This window comes from Nomascus leucogenys, chromosome 19 (genome assembly GCF_006542625.1).
Source record: "Nomascus leucogenys isolate Asia chromosome 19, Asia_NLE_v1, whole genome shotgun sequence".
Lineage (NCBI taxonomy): Eukaryota > Metazoa > Chordata > Mammalia > Primates > Hylobatidae > Nomascus > Nomascus leucogenys.
Genome location: NC_044399.1, coordinates 72362883 through 72381045, shown reverse-complemented (window position 1 = coordinate 72381045; position 18163 = coordinate 72362883). Strand labels below are relative to the sequence as shown.

At 48.6% G+C, this 18163-nt stretch overlaps 2 protein-coding genes, 1 non-coding gene and 1 pseudogene across 5 annotated transcripts in view; all 4 read right to left on the bottom strand.

The window, feature by feature from the left end:
* Nucleotides 1-146: 146 nt before the first annotated feature.
* Nucleotides 147-2721, bottom strand: LOC105738643. The gene is made up of 2 exons (XM_030799385.1): nucleotides 751-2721; nucleotides 147-670 (listed from the first exon to the last, which is right to left on the bottom strand). The coding sequence occupies exon 1, from the start codon at nucleotides 1677-1679 to the stop codon at nucleotides 1320-1322; it is 360 nt and encodes a 119-aa protein (XP_030655245.1). The 5' UTR covers nucleotides 1680-2721; the 3' UTR covers nucleotides 147-670; nucleotides 751-1319.
* NLRP1 (NLR family pyrin domain containing 1) overlaps nucleotides 1993-18163 on the bottom strand; it is a 75137-nt gene continuing 58966 nt past the window's right edge. For 2 of the 3 annotated variants that reach the window (XM_030799382.1, XM_030799383.1), the window contains 2 exons: nucleotides 16316-16360; nucleotides 14923-15915 (listed from right to left, as the gene is read on the bottom strand). In XM_030799382.1, the coding sequence (XP_030655242.1) occupies nucleotides 15596-15915; nucleotides 16316-16360 (365 nt within the window). In that variant the 3' untranslated portion in view covers nucleotides 14923-15595. Of the gene's footprint in view, nucleotides 2027-5539; nucleotides 5591-14922; nucleotides 15916-16315; nucleotides 16361-18163 lie in introns of those variants that run through there. The other variant, XM_030799384.1, reaches the window with a different exon arrangement.
* On the bottom strand, nucleotides 12715-13439 carry LOC101176541 (annotated as a pseudogene).
* Nucleotides 15058-15119, bottom strand: LOC115831605. Its single transcript, XR_004027130.1, has one exon. It is a non-coding gene; the product is annotated as a U7 small nuclear RNA (small nuclear RNA).

Here is an 18163-nt window from a genome sequence, read left to right as displayed (position 1 = left end):
ATTTAGTGGAGGGAGAGGCCATATTTTGGAATGCTGGGCCACAGGATTAAGTCTGTTTTGGAGGGGCAGTGGGGATTCTGTGGAGCAGACTAGGAGGTTTGGCAGAAGAAGTTAGGAAGAGCTGGAAATTAATGGAGAACTGAATATAGACGAGACTGAAAAAGATAATTTATTCCATCAGAGGCATCACAATTACAGATTACAGACATTTGCAAGTAAAGAATATGCAGAGTTAGAGCGCTGCGTTTTGACATTTAACATTCATGAGTAAACAGAGATAGCCGGTGGGTAAATTATCTTGCCAAGGTGGTTTCTGGTATTAAGCCTTTTGAGTCTAAGATGACAAACCCCTAGGGGTCAGGTGGTTTTCTCGCACGAACTCTTGTCAATGAGAAATCCCTCAGCCCCTTTTGTCTTGGGTCCCACAGCTCCAGAAGGGCACCGGGCCAGAACGAAGCCATCCTAGAGTCCCCAAGGACAGCCCTCCCGTGGACCCCGGCTAGGGCCCCCAGAGTCTCATCCTGAGGAGTGCGCCAGCTCTGGGCCTGCGTCCCGGTGGGGTCTGCAGCCACAGGTCCCGCGAGTCCCGGACACTTCCAGGGCGTGGTCTCCTGGTGAGACAGCTCCTCCGGGTACGAGTCTCGACTCCTCCGGGCAGCGACAACAAAGTCTAAGGCAGGAAAAACGCACAGTCGTGGTCAGCCAGGGCCCCTGGGGGCGCAACACGACACCCCGACGAACGCCACTTACCGAGTCCCGCCCTCCAGCTACGCCTGCTGCGCGCTCTTGTCCTCTCTCGGCCGCGCCAACTCCGGGGCACAGCTGGCTCCTCCTGGGGGCGATGCAGCATCACAGGGCTCCGGCCCACCCCGGGCCAGGGCGCCGACCCTCCCCGCCGGACCCTCTCTAGAAGGCCGCGGGTCTGGGTCTGGCTCATCCCTTAAAGATTCCAAGATTGGGCGCACTCTGAGCTCCCCAAACACAGAATGATGGGCTCCCTGCGCGTGCCCCCACGTCACAGAGTGGTAGGGGTCCAGGGACATTCTCCTAATTATAAACGGGGCTCAATCACACCCCGGAATTCTAAACGCCCCCACCCCTAACCTGCAGGTGCAAACAGCACCCTTATTTCATTGCCGGCAGCTACTTTGTACTTTCCTACTGATAGACAAAGATAGTGACAACAAAGACGGAAAGAAACAAGCGTCGAAAGCTACATGAAGGGGGTGCAGCGCTGTTCCAAAACACAAAATGCCGAGCCCTGTTTTCCCTTCCCCTCCCCGCTCGGTCCTGCGCCCACCCCGTCCCGCGCTGGCCACTCAGGCAAGCTGTAAATGGATATAGGTAAAGATGCAGGAGGTGATGGAGAAGGCGATGGCTGCGTAGATGAAGATGGAGAGGTGCGGAAAATGGTCGAGATAGCAGCCCTCGTCCAGTGGAGGCGCCTCCTCCTTGGGCGGGGGGCGCGATGCGGCCTTCGGGGGCTGCCAGGCGCGGCCACCCTGCGCCCTCCCGCCCGCGCGCCGACCAGCCTTCTTGCCCGCGGCCGACGCGGACCTGGACCCGCGGGCAGCGGGAGGGTCTTCCGGGGGAGGCTTGTCAAACAGGCCTTCGGACTCGGGGTCCGGGCGAAACTGCTCGGGACCCCAGGGTCTGCGCTGAAAGAGTCCGTCAGCCATGGGCAGGATCGCGGGTAGATGGGCCAGCTGGGTCTGGGTCGGAGCGCAGTGGGCGGTGGTCTGGGCTGCGGCTGTATTTCTAGCGACCCGGGTGGGGGCGGAGCCAGAGGGGCAGGGGGCCTCTGCAGGGTCCGCCGAGCCTCTCAGCTGAGGCGCCGCTCCGCCTGGCTCCTCCTTCCGCCCCCAGCCTGTTGCAGAGGCTGGCTCGCCGGGTTCCAGCTCCCCGGCTTGCGGCTCGGCAGTCTTTGCGCAGCAAGGTTTGTCTCCATGGCAACCAGACTGGCGGCGCAAGCGGGAGAAAGCGCGAGCCGCTGGCTGGGACCCCGGGGCACGAGCAGGCTTGGCACCTAAGAAGCCAAAATGCAACCAGCCAGGCTCTCAGCTGCCTGGGGAGCTTCCCCAGGGCATATTTCTCCTTTTAAAATAAATATTTATTGTGTGGTCTGTTTTAAATTTTAATCTTAATACGTGAAAAAGCTAACACATCATCTTTGTAGAAAACTAGAAGTTGAGAAAACAGTATAGGCAAAATCAGTAGTAAAATAAAGCCTCCCACTATCCCAAGGTCCAGAGATAATACAGCTAAAGAATTGGTGCATTGCTCTGCCTTCTTCCTTTTTTTTTCTCTGTCTCTCCCTCTGCATCTGTATGTGTACAACCTGTTTTCTCTTCTTGCTCTTCACCCACAAAAGCAGGACTCCAGCCTTTTGAGCATCTCGCATATGATTAAGAACAAATCCTTCAAAGACCTGCCTCACCTAAGCCCATTTCTCAGACCCACCTGGGGTCTACTCAGGCCTCCTTGTCATCCACCAAGCCCTCTCTGGCTTCATTGGTACTGCCACAGGCTGCTGGGCCCTAGCATCTCCTGGCGTCTCTGTTGCACCTGAGGTTCCAAGGCTGGCTGGTGTTCCCTCCTGGAATGGAGGGAGAACAATCACTTGGATTTATTTGAGTCCCAGTAGATTGGAGGGGTCCACTGGCCGGCTTTGTTAGCTGCAGCAAATCCAACTCAAACTGCCATCAGAGAACTCCCTGCCTCCTGCAAGTGAAAGGCCCGGGGTGAACCAAGACCAAGGTGCTGAAACACGGTAACCAGGGTGCTGTCCCTCTCTATCCTACAGTGTTGCCAGGGACTTCTTGCATGGCCAGAGCCTACTAGGTAGTGGTAGGTACTCAGGTTTTTGCTGAATGAATGATGCAGTGAATAATGGCAGCAGCAAACTCTGGTTCTCACAGCTTAACCACCTCAGCTAAAAGGGCTTCCAGTTGGCTGGATGAGGAGAAGATGGAACCCTCATCCGTGATGTTGAGAATGTAAAATCGTGCAGTTCCTTTTTTTTTCTTTATTTTTGAGACGGAGTCTTGCTCTCTTGTCCAGACTGGATTGCAGTGGAGCGATCTCGGCTCACTGCAACCTCCGCCTCCCGGGTTCAAGCGATTCTCCTGCCTCAGCCTCTGATAGCTGGGATTACAGGCGCACACCATCATGCCCGGCTAATTTTTTGTATTTGCAGTAGAGACAGGGTTTCATCACATTGGCCAGGCTGGTCTCGAACTTCCTGACCTCAAGTGATCCACGTGCCTTGGCCTCCCAAAGTGCTGGGATTACTGGCATGAGCCACTGCACCCAGCCAGATGGAAATATATGAAGGGTGAAATTGAAAGGTGTGGAGGGTAGAATGGAAGGATGGGTTAGGTGGAGTGAAAGAATGTGAAGAATGGAATGGAAGGTTGCAAAAGGCAGAATGAAAGGACATGGAAGGACCAGAGTGTGAAAAGTGGAATGAGAGGATGTTAAGGGTGGAATGGAAGAGCTTGAAGGATGTCATGGAGGGGAGTGAAGGGTGGAATTGAAGGGTGTGAAGGGTAAAATGGGAGCTTGCTTAGGGTGAAATGGAAGATGTGAAGAGAGAAATGGAAGGACACGTAGTGGACTGGAAGAGTGTCAAGGGTGGAAGATAAGGTGTGTAAGGTGGAGTGGAAGAATATGAAGGTTGTAATGGAATGGCGTGAAGAATGGAATGAAATGGTGTGAATGAATAATGGAATGGAAGGGTGGGAAGGGTGAAATGGAATTGTGTGATGGATGAATGGAAGGGTGTGAGGCTAGAATGAAAGGGTGTGTAGGGTGCAATGGGAGGGTTTTCAAGGTGGAATAGAAGGGTGTGAAGGGTGAAATGCAATTGTGTGATGGATGATTGGAAGGGTGTGAGGCTAGAATGAAAGGGTGCGTAGGGTGCAATGAGAGGGTTTTCAAGGTGGAATGGAAGGGTGTGTAGAGTGGGATGGAAGAGCTTTATGTAAGGTTGTGGCATTGAGAAAGTCACCCAAACCTACCTATGCGGTTTAAGTGGGAGTAGGTAGTGGGGAAGTCTCAGTAACCAAGAGGGTCTCGGGCAGAACCATGCAAAGGCTTACTGGGGAGGAGCTGGGTGTCAGTAAGGAGTGCAGGTGTTAAAAATGCTTTAGTAACTGCACGGTCCTTTGCATATTGAGAAGATGTGAGGCTAAATCCGGAGCTCAGACAGCAGAGGCCCAGGTGTCTCTAGGACACCTTGTTAGTTTTTACCTGGTCTACCTGTACAGAAATGAATATATCACAAAACAATGCTGGTCCCAGCCCAGGTGACCCCTGGGGGCTCCATGTGTCAGGAATTGAGAGAGCTTGGCTGACTCCATGGCCTCACCCTGCTGCAAGCTATGCCTGTGCCCAGCAACAAGAACTAACTTCATCCCAGGCCAGGGACTTCAGGACCACTAGACATCCCTGACAGGACAGATACAGGAAGATCCCAAGCTACAACTTCACACTCTGCTCGGCACCAGAGTGTTCCAGGAAAAACCTCATGAGTCCAGGGCCTGGAGCCAGAATCCGCCAAAAAAACCCTGAATGGACAAAGACTGCCTTTAGCTCCTGTTTCTGGGACCTGCCCAGAGTACATACCCCTCTCAGAGGTGAGAGAGGCCTCTTCTAGGGGGATCTTTTCTCCTGGGCTATACTTTGATAGGTTTCCTTCATCCACTTAGGGGTATTTGCCCCTGGAAGGAAGATACACTGTCTGAGTCAATAGGAATCAGGGATTTGAGTCTGCCAGGCCAAAGCCTGGATCTGGACAATGGCCAGTTGACCATGTTGGTGACCCCCTCTATGAGGAATCCTAGGATACACATGGATGATAACAGCAGCAGCAGCAGCCAATCACTGGCCACTGACTGTGTGCTGGGAACTGTGCTCAACATTTCTGCAGAGATGGTCTCACTTAATTTTCATGACCCCCTAAATTAGGCACCAGTATTTTCTCCAATGTTCCAATGAGGAAACTGAGGCTGAGAGGTGAAGGAATCTAAAATCTGCCACTAATACTGACTGCTAGGGGCCAGGTGTGGTGGCTTACCTCTGTAATCCCAGCACTTTGGGAGGCTGAGGTGGGTGGATCACCTGAGGTCAGGAGTTCGAGACCAGTTTGGCCAACGTGGCAAAACCCCCTCTCTACTAAGAAAACAAAAATTAGCTGGGCATGGTGGTGCATGCCTGTAATCCCAGCTACTTGGGAGGCTGAGGCATGAGAATCGCTTGAACCCAGGAGGCGGAGGTTGCAGTGAGCAGAGATCACACCACTGCACACCAGCCTGGGTGATAGACTTGAGACTCTGTCTCAAAAAAATTTAGCATAGCATAGCATCGCATCGCATCGCATCGCGCATAGCATTGCATAGCGCATCGCATCGCATCGCATCGCATCGCATAGCATAGATCACTGACTGCTGGGGTTCTAACCCACATCTCTCTGACCCAAGGGTAAGAGGTATACCTCCCAATCCCCACCCCCTCAGCTACCCACCCCAGGCTTGCTCACCATCAAAGACTGTCCTGTTAGCCTTTCCCAGGTCGCATCCTGGGCCTCACCCTGCAGCAAAACAGACTTGTTCGCTTTAGAATGTGTACACAGAGCAAGAGGAAAAATTCACAAAGGCCACTTTTAGCTCCAAGTGTTCATGCCCAGCTGAGGAAACAGGCTTTGGTGGTGGTGGTGGTGGCGGTGGTGGTGGGGTGTATGTGTCAGTCAGTGGGTGGAAGAGAAGGACCTTCCAGGAATCTCTGCTGCCTGGGCTAGAGCTGTTTGTTATCCTGGAAACCACGGCTGCTTTGAAACTGGCTGCTGAATTCCTCTCCTGCCAACTTCTAATGTATGTGCGTGCCCTGGCTGCGAGAAGGGAAGTCAAGCCAGGAATCTCCCCTCTCCACAGGTCCTCTGCCCAAACCCACAGTTGATGGGAAACCTGCAAGTGTAGTGCAACCTCTACACCAGGATGTGACTGGATAAGCCTGGTCACCTGCTGAAGGTGCTGTGGCACTTCTAGCCCAATGCAGGGTCAGCTGCCTGCCCCACCCTGAGAGGCTTCTGGGAGCTCATATCCAATGCTGATCATCCCCGTGCTCCACTCAGTCCCCTGCTGGGGTTAGGGGTAGCAGCGGTTGCTGAGCAAGGCAGAGAAGGGCAGGCTGAGTAAAGCCTGGGGCTCCGCGGGGCAGATAGCGGGAAGCTAAGAACCTGTCTGGGGGCTGTGAGGTGGCACCTGGCAGGTGGGATTTCACATGAGCTGTGGCTCCAAGCCTCGCTACCCTCCCTTCCTGCCCTTATGCACCCTCCAGGTCCCATCAAACTTCACTTACAAAGCACAAATTCAAAGATACAATTATTAAGAGTTTCAAGGCAGTGACTGCCACGCGTTAAACCCCAAGCATGGGGCCTACTGCCATTGCACAGGTTGCACTTCCAGGAAGCTGGCCCTACTCACACCCTACCACAGGCCCAGTTTAGCCTAGCTGGGCACTGATTGCTTCTTCCTGGTCATTGCTGAGGTTCTACATCAAATGATTAGCTTTCCACGGTGGTTTTTCTCCCACTAGAGAGAACTTAGTGCTTCCAGCATCTCAGCTTCATTCCAGGGCCTAGCAGAACTCACCACTCTGGACATTTACATCCTCTTCCCCGTTTTCTTTCACACACACAGACCTCTGCTCTCTACAGATGATCTTCCTCAGACAGAATAGATTTGGTTACTTTTGTTCTGTCCTCTTCTCTTTGTGCCACTCCTATAGAACAAGAATCATCAAACAGGGCCAGGTGTGGTGGCTCACGTCTGTAATCCCAGCACTTTGGGAGGTGGATGAGGGTGGATCTCCTGAGGTCGGGAGTTTGAGACCAGCCTGACCAACATGGTGAAACCCCGTCTCTACTAAAAATACAAAATTAGCCGGGCATGGGAGTGGGCGCCTGCAATCCCAGCTACCAGAGAGGCTGAGGCAGGAGAATTGCTGGAACTTAAGAGGTGGAGGTTGCAGTGAGCTGAGATGGCACCATTGCACTCCAGTCTGGGCAACAAGAACAAAACTCTGTCTCAAAAAAAAAAAAAAAAAAAATCATTAAACAGCCAATTCAGCAACATCATTCTTCTCCTTCCATTACTCTATCCACCCAGAAGCTGACCCACACTAAATGGTTAAGAACTGTGAGGATAATCCAGCAATTCCCCTGCTGGGTATATACCCAAAAGAGTTGAACACAAGGTTTCAGAGAGATATCTGTACACCTATGTTCACGGCAGCATTATTCACAATAGCCGAAAGGTGGAAGCAACACACGTGTCCATCAACAGATGAATAGATAACCAAAATGCGGCATAGACATACAATGGGATGTTTTCCAACCTTAAAAGGAAGGAAATTCTGGCTGGGTGCGGTGGCTCACGCCTGTAATCCCAACACTTTGGGAAGCCGAGACGGGAGGATCACCTGAGGTCAAGAGTTCGAGACCAGCCTGGCCAACATGGTGAAACCCCGTCTGTACTAAAAATGCAGAAAAAAAAAAAATTAGCTGGGCATGATGGTGGTCACCTGTAATCCCAGCTACTTGGGAGGCTGAGGCAGGAGAATGGCGTGAACCCGGGTGGTGGAGGTTGCAGTAAGCTGAGACTGCACCACTGCACTCCAGCCTGGGCAACAAGAGTGAAACTCCATCTGAAAAAAAAAAAAAAATTCTGACACACGCAATACCACGGATGAACCTTGAACACTTTGTGATAAGTGAAAGAAGCAAGCATAAAAAGACAATGATTGTATGATTCCATTTATATAAGGTTTCTAGAGTGGTCAATTTAAAGAGACAGAAAATAGAATAGTGGTTCCCAAGGGCTGAAAGGAGGCAGGAATGGGGAATTATTATTTAATGGGTACAGAATTTCAATTAAGGAAGATGAAAAAGTTCTGGAGATAGACAGTGGTGATCGTTGCACATCAAGGTGAATGTGCTTACACTTAAAAATGGTTATAATCATACACCATATTATAGATATATTCAACTAAAATAATGACAAAATAACCGTGAGGACATTTTGTTCTCCCTCAAACTGTCTTCAAATAAATTAAATTAAATTAAATTAAATTAAAGGTCTTCAAATTAAGGCCTTCTAAAATCAAAAGAAAACAAAAACCAGCCATTAAAGAATCAAGAAATTCAGCCGGGCATGGTGGCTCACGCCTATAACCCCAACACTTTGGGAGGCCAAGGCGGGCAGATTGCTTGAGTCCAGGAGTTCCTGACGAGCCTGGGCAATGTGGTGAAACCCTGTCTCAACTAAAAATACAAAAATTGGCTGGGCATTGTGGCTCATGCCTGTAATCCCACTGGGAGGCCAAGGCGGGTGGATCACGAGGTCAGGAGATTGAGACCATCCTGGCTAACATGATGAAACCCCGTCTCTATTAAAGGTACAAAAAATTAGCCAGGCATGGTGGCACGTGCCTGTAGTCCTAGCTACTGGCAAGTCAGGAGGCTGAGGCAGGAGAATCGCTTGAACCCGGGATGTGGGGGTTGTAGTGAGCTGAGATTGCACCACTGCACCCCAGCCTGGGCGACAAAGCAAGACTCCGTCTCAAAAAAGAAAAAAATTAGCCAGCGGCTGGGCACAGTGGCTCACACCTGTAATCCCAGCACTTCAGGAGGCTGAGGTGGGCGGATCACAAGGTCAGGAGTTCGAGACCAGCCTGGCCGACATGGTGAAACCATATCTCTACTAAAAATACAAAAATTAGCCGGCATGGTGGTGCACGCCTGTAATCCTAGCTACTCAGGAGGCTGAGGCAGGATAACTGCTTGAACTATGGAGGCGGAGGTTGCGGTGAGCTGATATCATGCCATTGCACTCCAGCCTGGGGGACAGAGTGAGACTCGGTCTCAGAAAAAAAAAAAAAAAATTAGCTGGGTATGGTGGTGTGCACCTGTAATCCCAGCTACTGAGATGGCTGAGGCAGGAGAATCATTTGAACCTAGGAGGCAGAGGTTGCAGTGAGCTGAGATTGTGCCACTGCACTCCAGCCTGGGTGACCGAGAGAGACCCTGTCTCAAAAGAAAAATAAAAAATAAAATAAATTTGTTTTGTAGAGACAGAGTCTTGCTATGTTGCCTAGGCTGGCCTTGAACTCCTGGCCTCAAGTGATCCTCCTTCTTGGCCTCTTAAAGTGTGAGAATTACAGGCTTGAGCCACTGCACCCAGCATGAGGGAAGCTATTGCAAAATATAGAAAGTCATGAGACTATTGATGTTCTTTGATACAATCATCCTATCCCTTAGTATTGACTTCAAGACAGTGATCTAAAGAATAAAGAAAAGCTCTCTGCGGAAAGACGTGTATTGCAGTACTGCTTATCGTGGCAAAAAATTGGAAGCAAACTCCATGTCAGAACAAGAGGAGAATAGTTAATTAAATGATATATCTACTGCAAGGAGTCATGCAGTCATCAGGGGAAGATTATCCTGAAAACTCTTAAGTAGCTTGAGGGATGCTTGTGATGATCTAAATCAAAGTCAAAAAAACAAGATTAAAAACCCCATGTACTAGGATGATAAGATAAAAATGTGTTCCTGCAGAGAAAGACTGAATGGAAAGAGGAAAGACAGAATTTTTGTATTGTTTGGATAATGAGCTCATGGGGTGACTTCTTTCTCATTTGAACAGAACTTGTGCACCATGGTTATATTAGTTTCTGTGCAACAAAGGCCAAAAAAATCTAAGTAATGGACCCAGTGGCCATTTTCAGGATTAACAATACTCTGTGATGGTCTGATTCGTGCCCACGCAGACAAAGGTCCTTACCTAACCGCCTGGATCGCCCCACATTGCCTAGCAACTACCTGCTTAACAGCAGTTGCTAGGAAACCAAGAACACAGCAGGACTGCTGACCAAATAGCACAGCATCCATGCTACTGCTAGCCTTCCCTTCAAGTTCTCTCCAGCAGTCATGCTCCTGTCTAGCCATTCCTCTTCTTCTCCTGTTCTCCTCCTTCTCATTCCTACCTGCCTGGGGCTAACCTGTGAGTAGCACTCAGTGGGGTCCCCACAATCATACAACCTTACACAACACAGGTAATCACAAGTTCCAGAGGACCCTCTTCCTTCCCCTGCTTCCCCTGCTTCCTTCTTGCTCCAGGACTGGGGCCTGGACCAGAGTGTGTGCATGGCTCAAAGTTTAAATCTGTAGTTATCCTACCATTGAGACAAGTATTGCTCACGGCCTCTATCGGGTTCTAGCACCTGGCAAATCCTACTCCTTGGGAGAGTGATTCCTTCAGGAAAGGCATTAAGCTCAGCCCAGGGCTCCCACCATCTATCAGAGTGACTGGTGGAAGCATTCCATGATTCTTTTGTTTTTTTGAGATGGAGTTTCACTCTTGTTGCCTACACTGGAGTACAATGGCGCGATCTCGGCTCACTGCATGAGCCACTACGCCCAACTAATTTTGTTTGTAGTTTTAGTAGAGACGGGGTTTTGCCATGTTGGCCGGGCCGGTCTCAAACTCCTGACTTCAGGTGATCCATCTGCCTCACCCTCCCAAAGTGTCGAGATTCCAGGCGTGAGTCACCTCATCCAGCCAAATCCATGATTCTTGAATGCATTCTTTGACAGGGGTCATGTGGACATCTCCCTGTTCCAAGTGGCCCACTTTAAAGAGAAAGAAAACTTCATGTAGGGTGGATTAGTCTGAACACGATGATCCTGGAAGACTCCAATTTTCCACCGTTGTTGAGAATGATCCCTGCTGCCCTGCACTTCTCATTCCCATCATCTCCGTGTGTTGTTCAACCGTCACGTCCATTCGGAGGAAGTTGCCATCTATCTCTATTCAAAAAGATCTTTCTTCTATTCTTCTTCTTCTTTTTTTTTTTAACTAGAGACAGGGTCTCACTGTGTTGCCTAGGCTGGTCTCAAACTCCTGGACTCAAGCAATTCATTGGCCTCAGCCTCCCAAAGTGCTAGGATTATAGGCAAGCACCCAGCCAATTATTTTTATTTAGAGACAGGATCTCGCTCTGTCTCCAGGGCTGGAGTGCAGTGGCATGATTATGGCTCACTGGATCCTGGGCTCAAGGGACCCTCCTGCCTCAGCCTCCAGAGTATCTGTGAATACAGGCATATACCACGATGCCTGGCTAATTAAAAAAAAACTTTTTTTTTTTTTTGAGATAGAAGATCACTCTGTCGCCCAGGCTGGAGGGCAATGGCGTGATCTCGGCTCACTGCAGCCTGCGCCTCCCATGTACAAGCAATTCTGCTGCCTCAGCCTCCCGAGTAGCTGGGATTACAGGCACCTGCCATCATGCCCAGCTAATTTTTGTATTTTTGTAGAGATGGAGTTTCACCATGTTGGCCAGGCTGGTCTTGAACTCTTAACCTCAGGTGATCCGTCCGCCTCGACATCCCAAAGTGCTGGGATTACAGGCGTGAGCCACTGTGTCTGGCCAAAAAAAATGAAATTTTTTTTTTTTTTTTTTTTTTTAGAGACGGGGTCTTGCTATGTTGCCCAGGCTGGTCTTGAACTCCTGGTCTCAAACTCCTGGTCTCAATAAATCTTCAGGCCTTCGCCTCCCAAAGTGCTGGGATTACACACATGGGTGCATATTTCGTATCTCCTTGCCACTAGAATATAAATTGCTTGAGAGTAGATACTCTGTGGCCTCTGTTATCACTGGCACCTACAACAGCCTCAGGCTCAAAGAAGCTAAGATTTACTGTCTGCCTAGTGTTGTGTACCAGCTCGCCCAGAACAACTTCCCACTCATGAGCTCACCTGATCAAACAACCGTTTGACGCAAGCTTTGCTATTCCCTTCTTACACATCTGAAAACCTGTTTCAAGATCACACAACTAATGGGTGGGAGAGCCAAGAATTTGATTCCCAGCTCACTGCCTGTCCCTCAGAATTCTAGCTGTTGCTATTAGAATCCGGATCCAGGCCAGGCACGGTGGCTCACACTTGTAATTCCAGCACTTTAGGAGGCCGAGTTGGGCGGATCAATTGATGCCAGGAGTTCAAAACCAGCCTGGCCAACATGGTGAAACCCCGTCTCTACTAAAAATACAAAAATTTAGCCAGGCGTGGTGGTGGGCGCCTGTCATTCCAGCTACTCGGGAGGCTGAGGCAGGAGAATCGTTTGAACCCGGGAGGCGGAGGTTGCAGTGAGTGCAGTGAGCTGAGATTGTGCCATTGCACTCCAGCCTGGGCGACAGAGCGATCCTCTGTCTAAAAAAAAAAAAAGAGAGAATCTAGATCCAAAGGGGACATGCATCTGTCTCCCCCACCCCCACACACTTGTTTGTGTCTGGCCTTTCTCCTACTCCAAGACTGACTCCACTTCGGGGCTCGCTGCCATGGAGACGACTCCAGATTTAGGAATACATTTCCTAGGCTTCCGGAAACTAACGTGAGGACTTGCTGGGATGAGGGAGGGGGAGCTCTGCAGAAGGGGGCGGGGCATGCGGGGGTTGCGGGGCATGCGGGGGTTGCGGGGCTTTTTGGCGAAGCCCCTCCTCGCGTCGGTCCTTCCTTCTTTCCCTCCCTCCCTCCCTTCTTTCTCTCTCTCTTTCCTTTCTTTCTTCTTTCTCTCTTTTTCTCTTTCTTTCCCTCTCTTTTTTCTTTCTTTCTTTTTCTTTTCTTTCTCTTTCTTCTCTTTCTGTCTCTCTGTTGAAAATTGTTTTTGACCACACCCAGATCATACTGATATCTACAGTATAGTCCTGGCTACAAGGGAGCCCAATTCTTACTTGTGAAGTGGGCCTGGTTTAGAAAGTAACAATGAGGTGGTAACTAATGATAGTACTAGTTGTTATCAAAAATTAACACCTTTAGATATTTTTGTTTTGGGTTTTTGTGGTTTTGGTGCATCCAAAATTTCTTCATAGTCTGCACTCATTCCCTTTGCCCACAGACCAACTGTGATCATTCGATCTGAATTCTCACTTTCAGGGCAATCTTTCTTTAAATGTTTCACAGAGCCACAAAGTTGGCAACCACCACCATCAGCAGAGTCCTTTGGGATTATCAGGACAAGATCTAGACAGGTGCCCTATTTCTCCACAAACAAAACATTTTGCAAAAGGAAATTCGCCAAAAGGTGGGTCTACTTTAGCCTTACTTACACTTGGTTATTTCGTGCTCTGTGGACCCACACTTGTTAACATATTCTAGTGCCCATATCTTGATTTTCAAGGGCAGCAGGGCAATCTGCAATTCCATGACCAGGTTTTCCACAATGGAAACACATCATTGCATTTTTCTTTGCCCCTTTTTAAATCTTCTTACTTCCCGTTGACTGTCCTTTTGGAGGAAGGGTTGTGTGGAGAGCGGAGGTCTGCGTGTGCTAAAGGAGATGGGTGGGTGGGGCATGAAGGACCCGAAAGACAAGACGAGTCTCATGGGTGTGTGGCCTGTGCGGTCACACAGAGCCCTAAGCTCAGCAGGGCCTGGCGCCTGATTTAATGTCCTGTTGTCACCGTCTTGACATTCTTAATCATTTTTGAACGAGGGGCCCTGTGTTTTCATTTTGCACTGGGTCCCACAACTGCTGGAGCTGGTCCTACAGGAGGGTGAAAATTAGCATATAATGAGCAGTGAGGACAACCAGGAGTCCCTTTCATTGCCATCTTGGCTTTGGTGGGCTTTGGCCAGCTTCTTTACCGCATCTTGCTTTATCAGTGGAGTCTTTGTGACCTGCATCTTGTGAAGCCAGTCCTGCCGACCTCCTGTGTCACCCCCACCTTAGAGATTTGCATACAATAAAATTACTACTACCTTTCTCCTGAGGCCCTGCAAGCTAAAGCTTATACCTTGTGATACAGGCATGTCAGATTGCCACCACTTTCCTGCTTTATAACTAAATATGCTTTTGAGTCTAATACCTGGATAGATTGTGTCCAGCATTAACCTTTTTTTCTTCTGTTCTCATAAAAATATCTCTTATTAAAAATCTGTTTGGCTTTGTATTTCAGACAACAGAAGACTAGTTTTCCAGCCTATTCACCTAGATTCCAAATGGCATCTGATCTCTTTTTTCTTTCATATTTTTTTAAAGAGACAAGGTCTCACTATGTTGCCCAGGCTAGTCTCAAAAGCCTGAGCTCAAGTGATCCTCCTGCCTTGGCCTCCCAAAGTGTTAAGATTACATGCATGAGCCACCATGCTTGGCTTTGATCTCTTCTTATATGCATTTTAAAACTGGGCTTAAGTATTTTATTAATTATCACTAGGTGCTATTTGATTTTAAAAATATTTGTTATATTCATCAGGTGTTTGGACGGTTCAAGTTTATGACATCCAGGCTACAACAGTTTCAGAGAAAAATAATTAGTCCAAGGCTCCAGCCTGTGCCACTGCAGAAAAGATGGAGTCCCTATAAGTCATTTGATCAGGTACGAAGAGATTTCTATGCCTCCAGAGCAGGTAGGGATGATGGCCCTTGTTCAGCATGAAGCAGTGACAGAAGATAGATCTCTGTCCTTCTACAACCTCTTAAGATTAATGACAAGTATGTAATGTCTGAGGTGGGGATAAGATAGGAGGTTGGCAGGACTGGTTTCACAAGGTAGAGGTCACAAAGACTCCTGGTATAAAACAGAATGTGGTAAAGAAGCCAAAACCTGCCAAACCAAGATGGTGATGAAAGGGACCTCTGGTTGTCCTTGCTGCTCATTATATGCTAATTTTAATACATTAGCATACTAAAAAACATTCCCACCAGTGCCATGACTGTTTAGGAACGCCATGACAGCATCTAGAAGTTACGCTAAGTAGTCCGAAAGGGGAAGAACCTTCAGTTCCAGGAATTCCCACCCCTTTCTCTGGAAAACTCATGAATAATCCACTCTTTGTTTAGCACATGATCAAGAAATAACCATAAAAATAGCCAACCAGCAGCCACTCGGGGCTGCTGTGCCTATGGAGTAGGCAACTTTTTATTCCTTTATTTTCATTTTTTCTTTTTTATATTTTTTTAATTCTTAAATTTAAAAATATAAGTAAAAAAATTTTAATTTATAGGGGTTTTCTGGTAAAAACTGGAAAGCCTGCTGGGCAAATTCTAAAAGAGCTGTAATACTCCTTTATTTTCTGAATAAACTTCCTTCCACTTTACTCTGTCGGCTTGCTCTTGTAGATCTTCCTGTACAAAGCCAAGAATCCACGTGGCCTCCCATGCTGAACCCCAATGTTGGGGCTCACCCTGTGACACAGCCAGAGGCAAACGGTTCTGTGTCCCTCCTATTCCTCTTTGTGTCTGGATGGGATCCGGAGGTCTCTAGGCTTGGCTGCTGTGGCCACCAGATGAGGCTCTATGAGGTCTGCAAGGGTCTTGCCAGCTCCAGATGCACATTCCCTGAGATGCTGTTAGGCCACCTGGACTGGGGCCCCCTGTGGCATCCCTGGCATGGACACATAATGCCCAGCAAAGGCATCATCAAAGTTCCATTACTTTAGTGCTGGAAGGCAAATCAGATGGCAACTTGTTTGCAGAGAAAGAAACTGAGACCCAAAGAAGAGTCAGGCAAAGCCAGGACTCAAGGGCTGGTGTTCATACTTCAGCTGCTGAGTGGCAGGAGTCCCTTTTTGCTGCCCTTCTCCCAGAGTTCCATAATGAGGTAAGGATGGGTCTCCTTCAGGGCTTGGTAGAGTCCATCTTTGCACCTCCGGTCCCAGGACTGGCTCAAGCTGAACAGCTTCCGCATCTGGCTGGGCCTGGTGTCCTCAGCCAGCACCCTCTCGTACTGCTCCTGGCTCAGCACCTGTCCATGCAGTTTGTCCAAGACAACCTCCACCGATGTCACTCGGGCTATCAGCTGCTCTCGATACTGGTCCACGAAGTGCAGCAACCGCGGGGCATCCAGAGGTGAAGGTAAGCCTGGCAACGAGCAAAGAAGGGCTCCAACCACAGCCTCTACCTCCAATCCCCACCTTCAGTGCTTTCCTCTCTCATCTCTGCATCCCTCGCTTCCTTCTGCCTCCAGAAATGCACCTGTGTCCTCCCTCATGCCAGCATCTAGCCTGGCATTCTGCCAGAGTGGGGATCGGGAGTGGGGTTCCTGCTGGGCGCATTGGACACTGTCAGATAAGGAATTCTAGGGTCTCTGTGGATAGGACAAGGGGGTATGGGGAGGGGCCATGCACCGCTCTCCAGGGCCTGACCCTTTGTGAGGTTTGCAATGATGAGTCCCTTCCTTTCTCTCTTCCCTTCCCCCCAGAACCAGACAGTACCCCATAACTGCCACCGCCTCCTGTGGTCTCTGAGAGCTGTTACTGACCTATGCAGGCTGGAGGCACCACAGTAGTTGCAGGCATGAGATCTCCTGGAGGAAAACAGAGATGAAGGTGCATCTGAAACAGTGCTAAGTTATTAACACACACGATACACCTCCAAGCTCCCACTCACTTCTGAGATTCTTTGATTTAGAAAAAAGCCACAGACAAATTCTGGTAGAATCTGGAGTAAGAGCTGGAAGGGTCCTTAGAGGTTATTTAGGTGAATCCCTTCCTTATGCACATGGGGAAACTCAGGCCCCAAAGCTGTGATCATACAGTAATAGAACACATCCAAATGAGTGACAGCAATTTCTCCTACAACATCCCAGACTTGGTTTTAATCCCATGTTGGCCTGAATTGTATCCCTGGTGAACTAACCAAACCCCTTGCTAGATAGCTTGAACTATTTAGCACCTCCTTGTTCTGAGCAGAAATCTACTTCCTTGTTCTTGCTTAGCCTTCTAGACTGGCACCAACCAAAGGTGTATGTTCTGGATTTGGATGTCAAAATCTAGAATCGAGATCAAGCAATCTTAGGACATGGGAATAACAAATGAATTTTAACAGAAAATACAGACAACAACAAAAATGAAGGGACTTAAAAATTGCTTTGCAAAGGAGAGAAAGGGGAAGTTCACAGCAGCTCACATGCACAAGGCCTGAGAGTCTGAGCAGGCTCCAAGTTCAGTGGGATCTCACAGTTCAGGAAGGTGGACACAGGGGAGGGAGTTCAGGTTGTGGTACCAGGAGCACCGGGCCCATGTGGGTGGAGAAAGGAGGGTGTTTCACATCCTCTCTGCTGACTGGACAGTCCAGGGGTCAATTCTGACTCATTCCCACACTGGAGCATCTACTGAGGGAGGTGACTGGATGGCAAAGAATTTACAAACCAAAATAGAAGAGGAATGATGGGAGAAGCTGAGATGTCTAACTTGCATAACAAGAGTCATCAGGAATGCTATGACCACAGTCTTCCAGAATCTAAATGGCTGTCTCACGGGGAAGGAGATAGACTTTTTCTATGAGTTCCAAGGGACAGAATTAAGACTGATAAGAGGCAGAGATTGGCTTAACATGAGGAAAAAGATAATATTGCTATGATTTGTTAAGGATTACTGCATGAAGCATGTATAGGCATCGCTTTGTTTAATCTTTCCAACATTCCTACAAACTAGTCATTATGATCCTCTTTTTACAGAAGAAGGACTCAAATGAATTAAGTAATTTTCCCAAGGTCACTCAGCAAGTAAGTGCTTTGAATCCAGGTCTGAAGCTGGGGCTGGTGAGTTCTCCATCTGTGGTTGCACCCAAGCCAGGATTCAGTAAAGCCCATCCTCTTTCCACTACACTGTGAAGCCAGCTTGTTGCACCTCAGGAGGTAGATTCACCATTTTTTGACAGCTGACTAGGGATGGTTGTCCTAGAAGGACTGTTTGGAGGGTTTGGGTTCTTAGAGTGTTGGTACTAGACTAAGAGTCCGTTAAGTTTTCTCTATCTCAGAAAATTTATTATTTGATTTCCTCTTGTCTACCTGAAAAATACTGAGCGATACAGGGGAGAGTATCTGAAATTGCCAAATCGGTTTAACCCATACAACCATATGACTATCTAGGTCTTATTCTTCCACCTCACACCCAAACTATCATGAGAAACTTAGCTAAAAGCTTTGTGTGTGTTGACATCTGTTAATTCAAGGGCACTGTGAAGACACCATTGTGCATGGAAGACAGCATAAATTTCAGAGGGTCAGATTGACTCAAGTTAAATTCTAGTCATAACAACTGCTATGTAACTTGAGAAAGCCACCTACCTCCTACCTCCTGTGGGCTATTTCTTCTCATCAATAAAC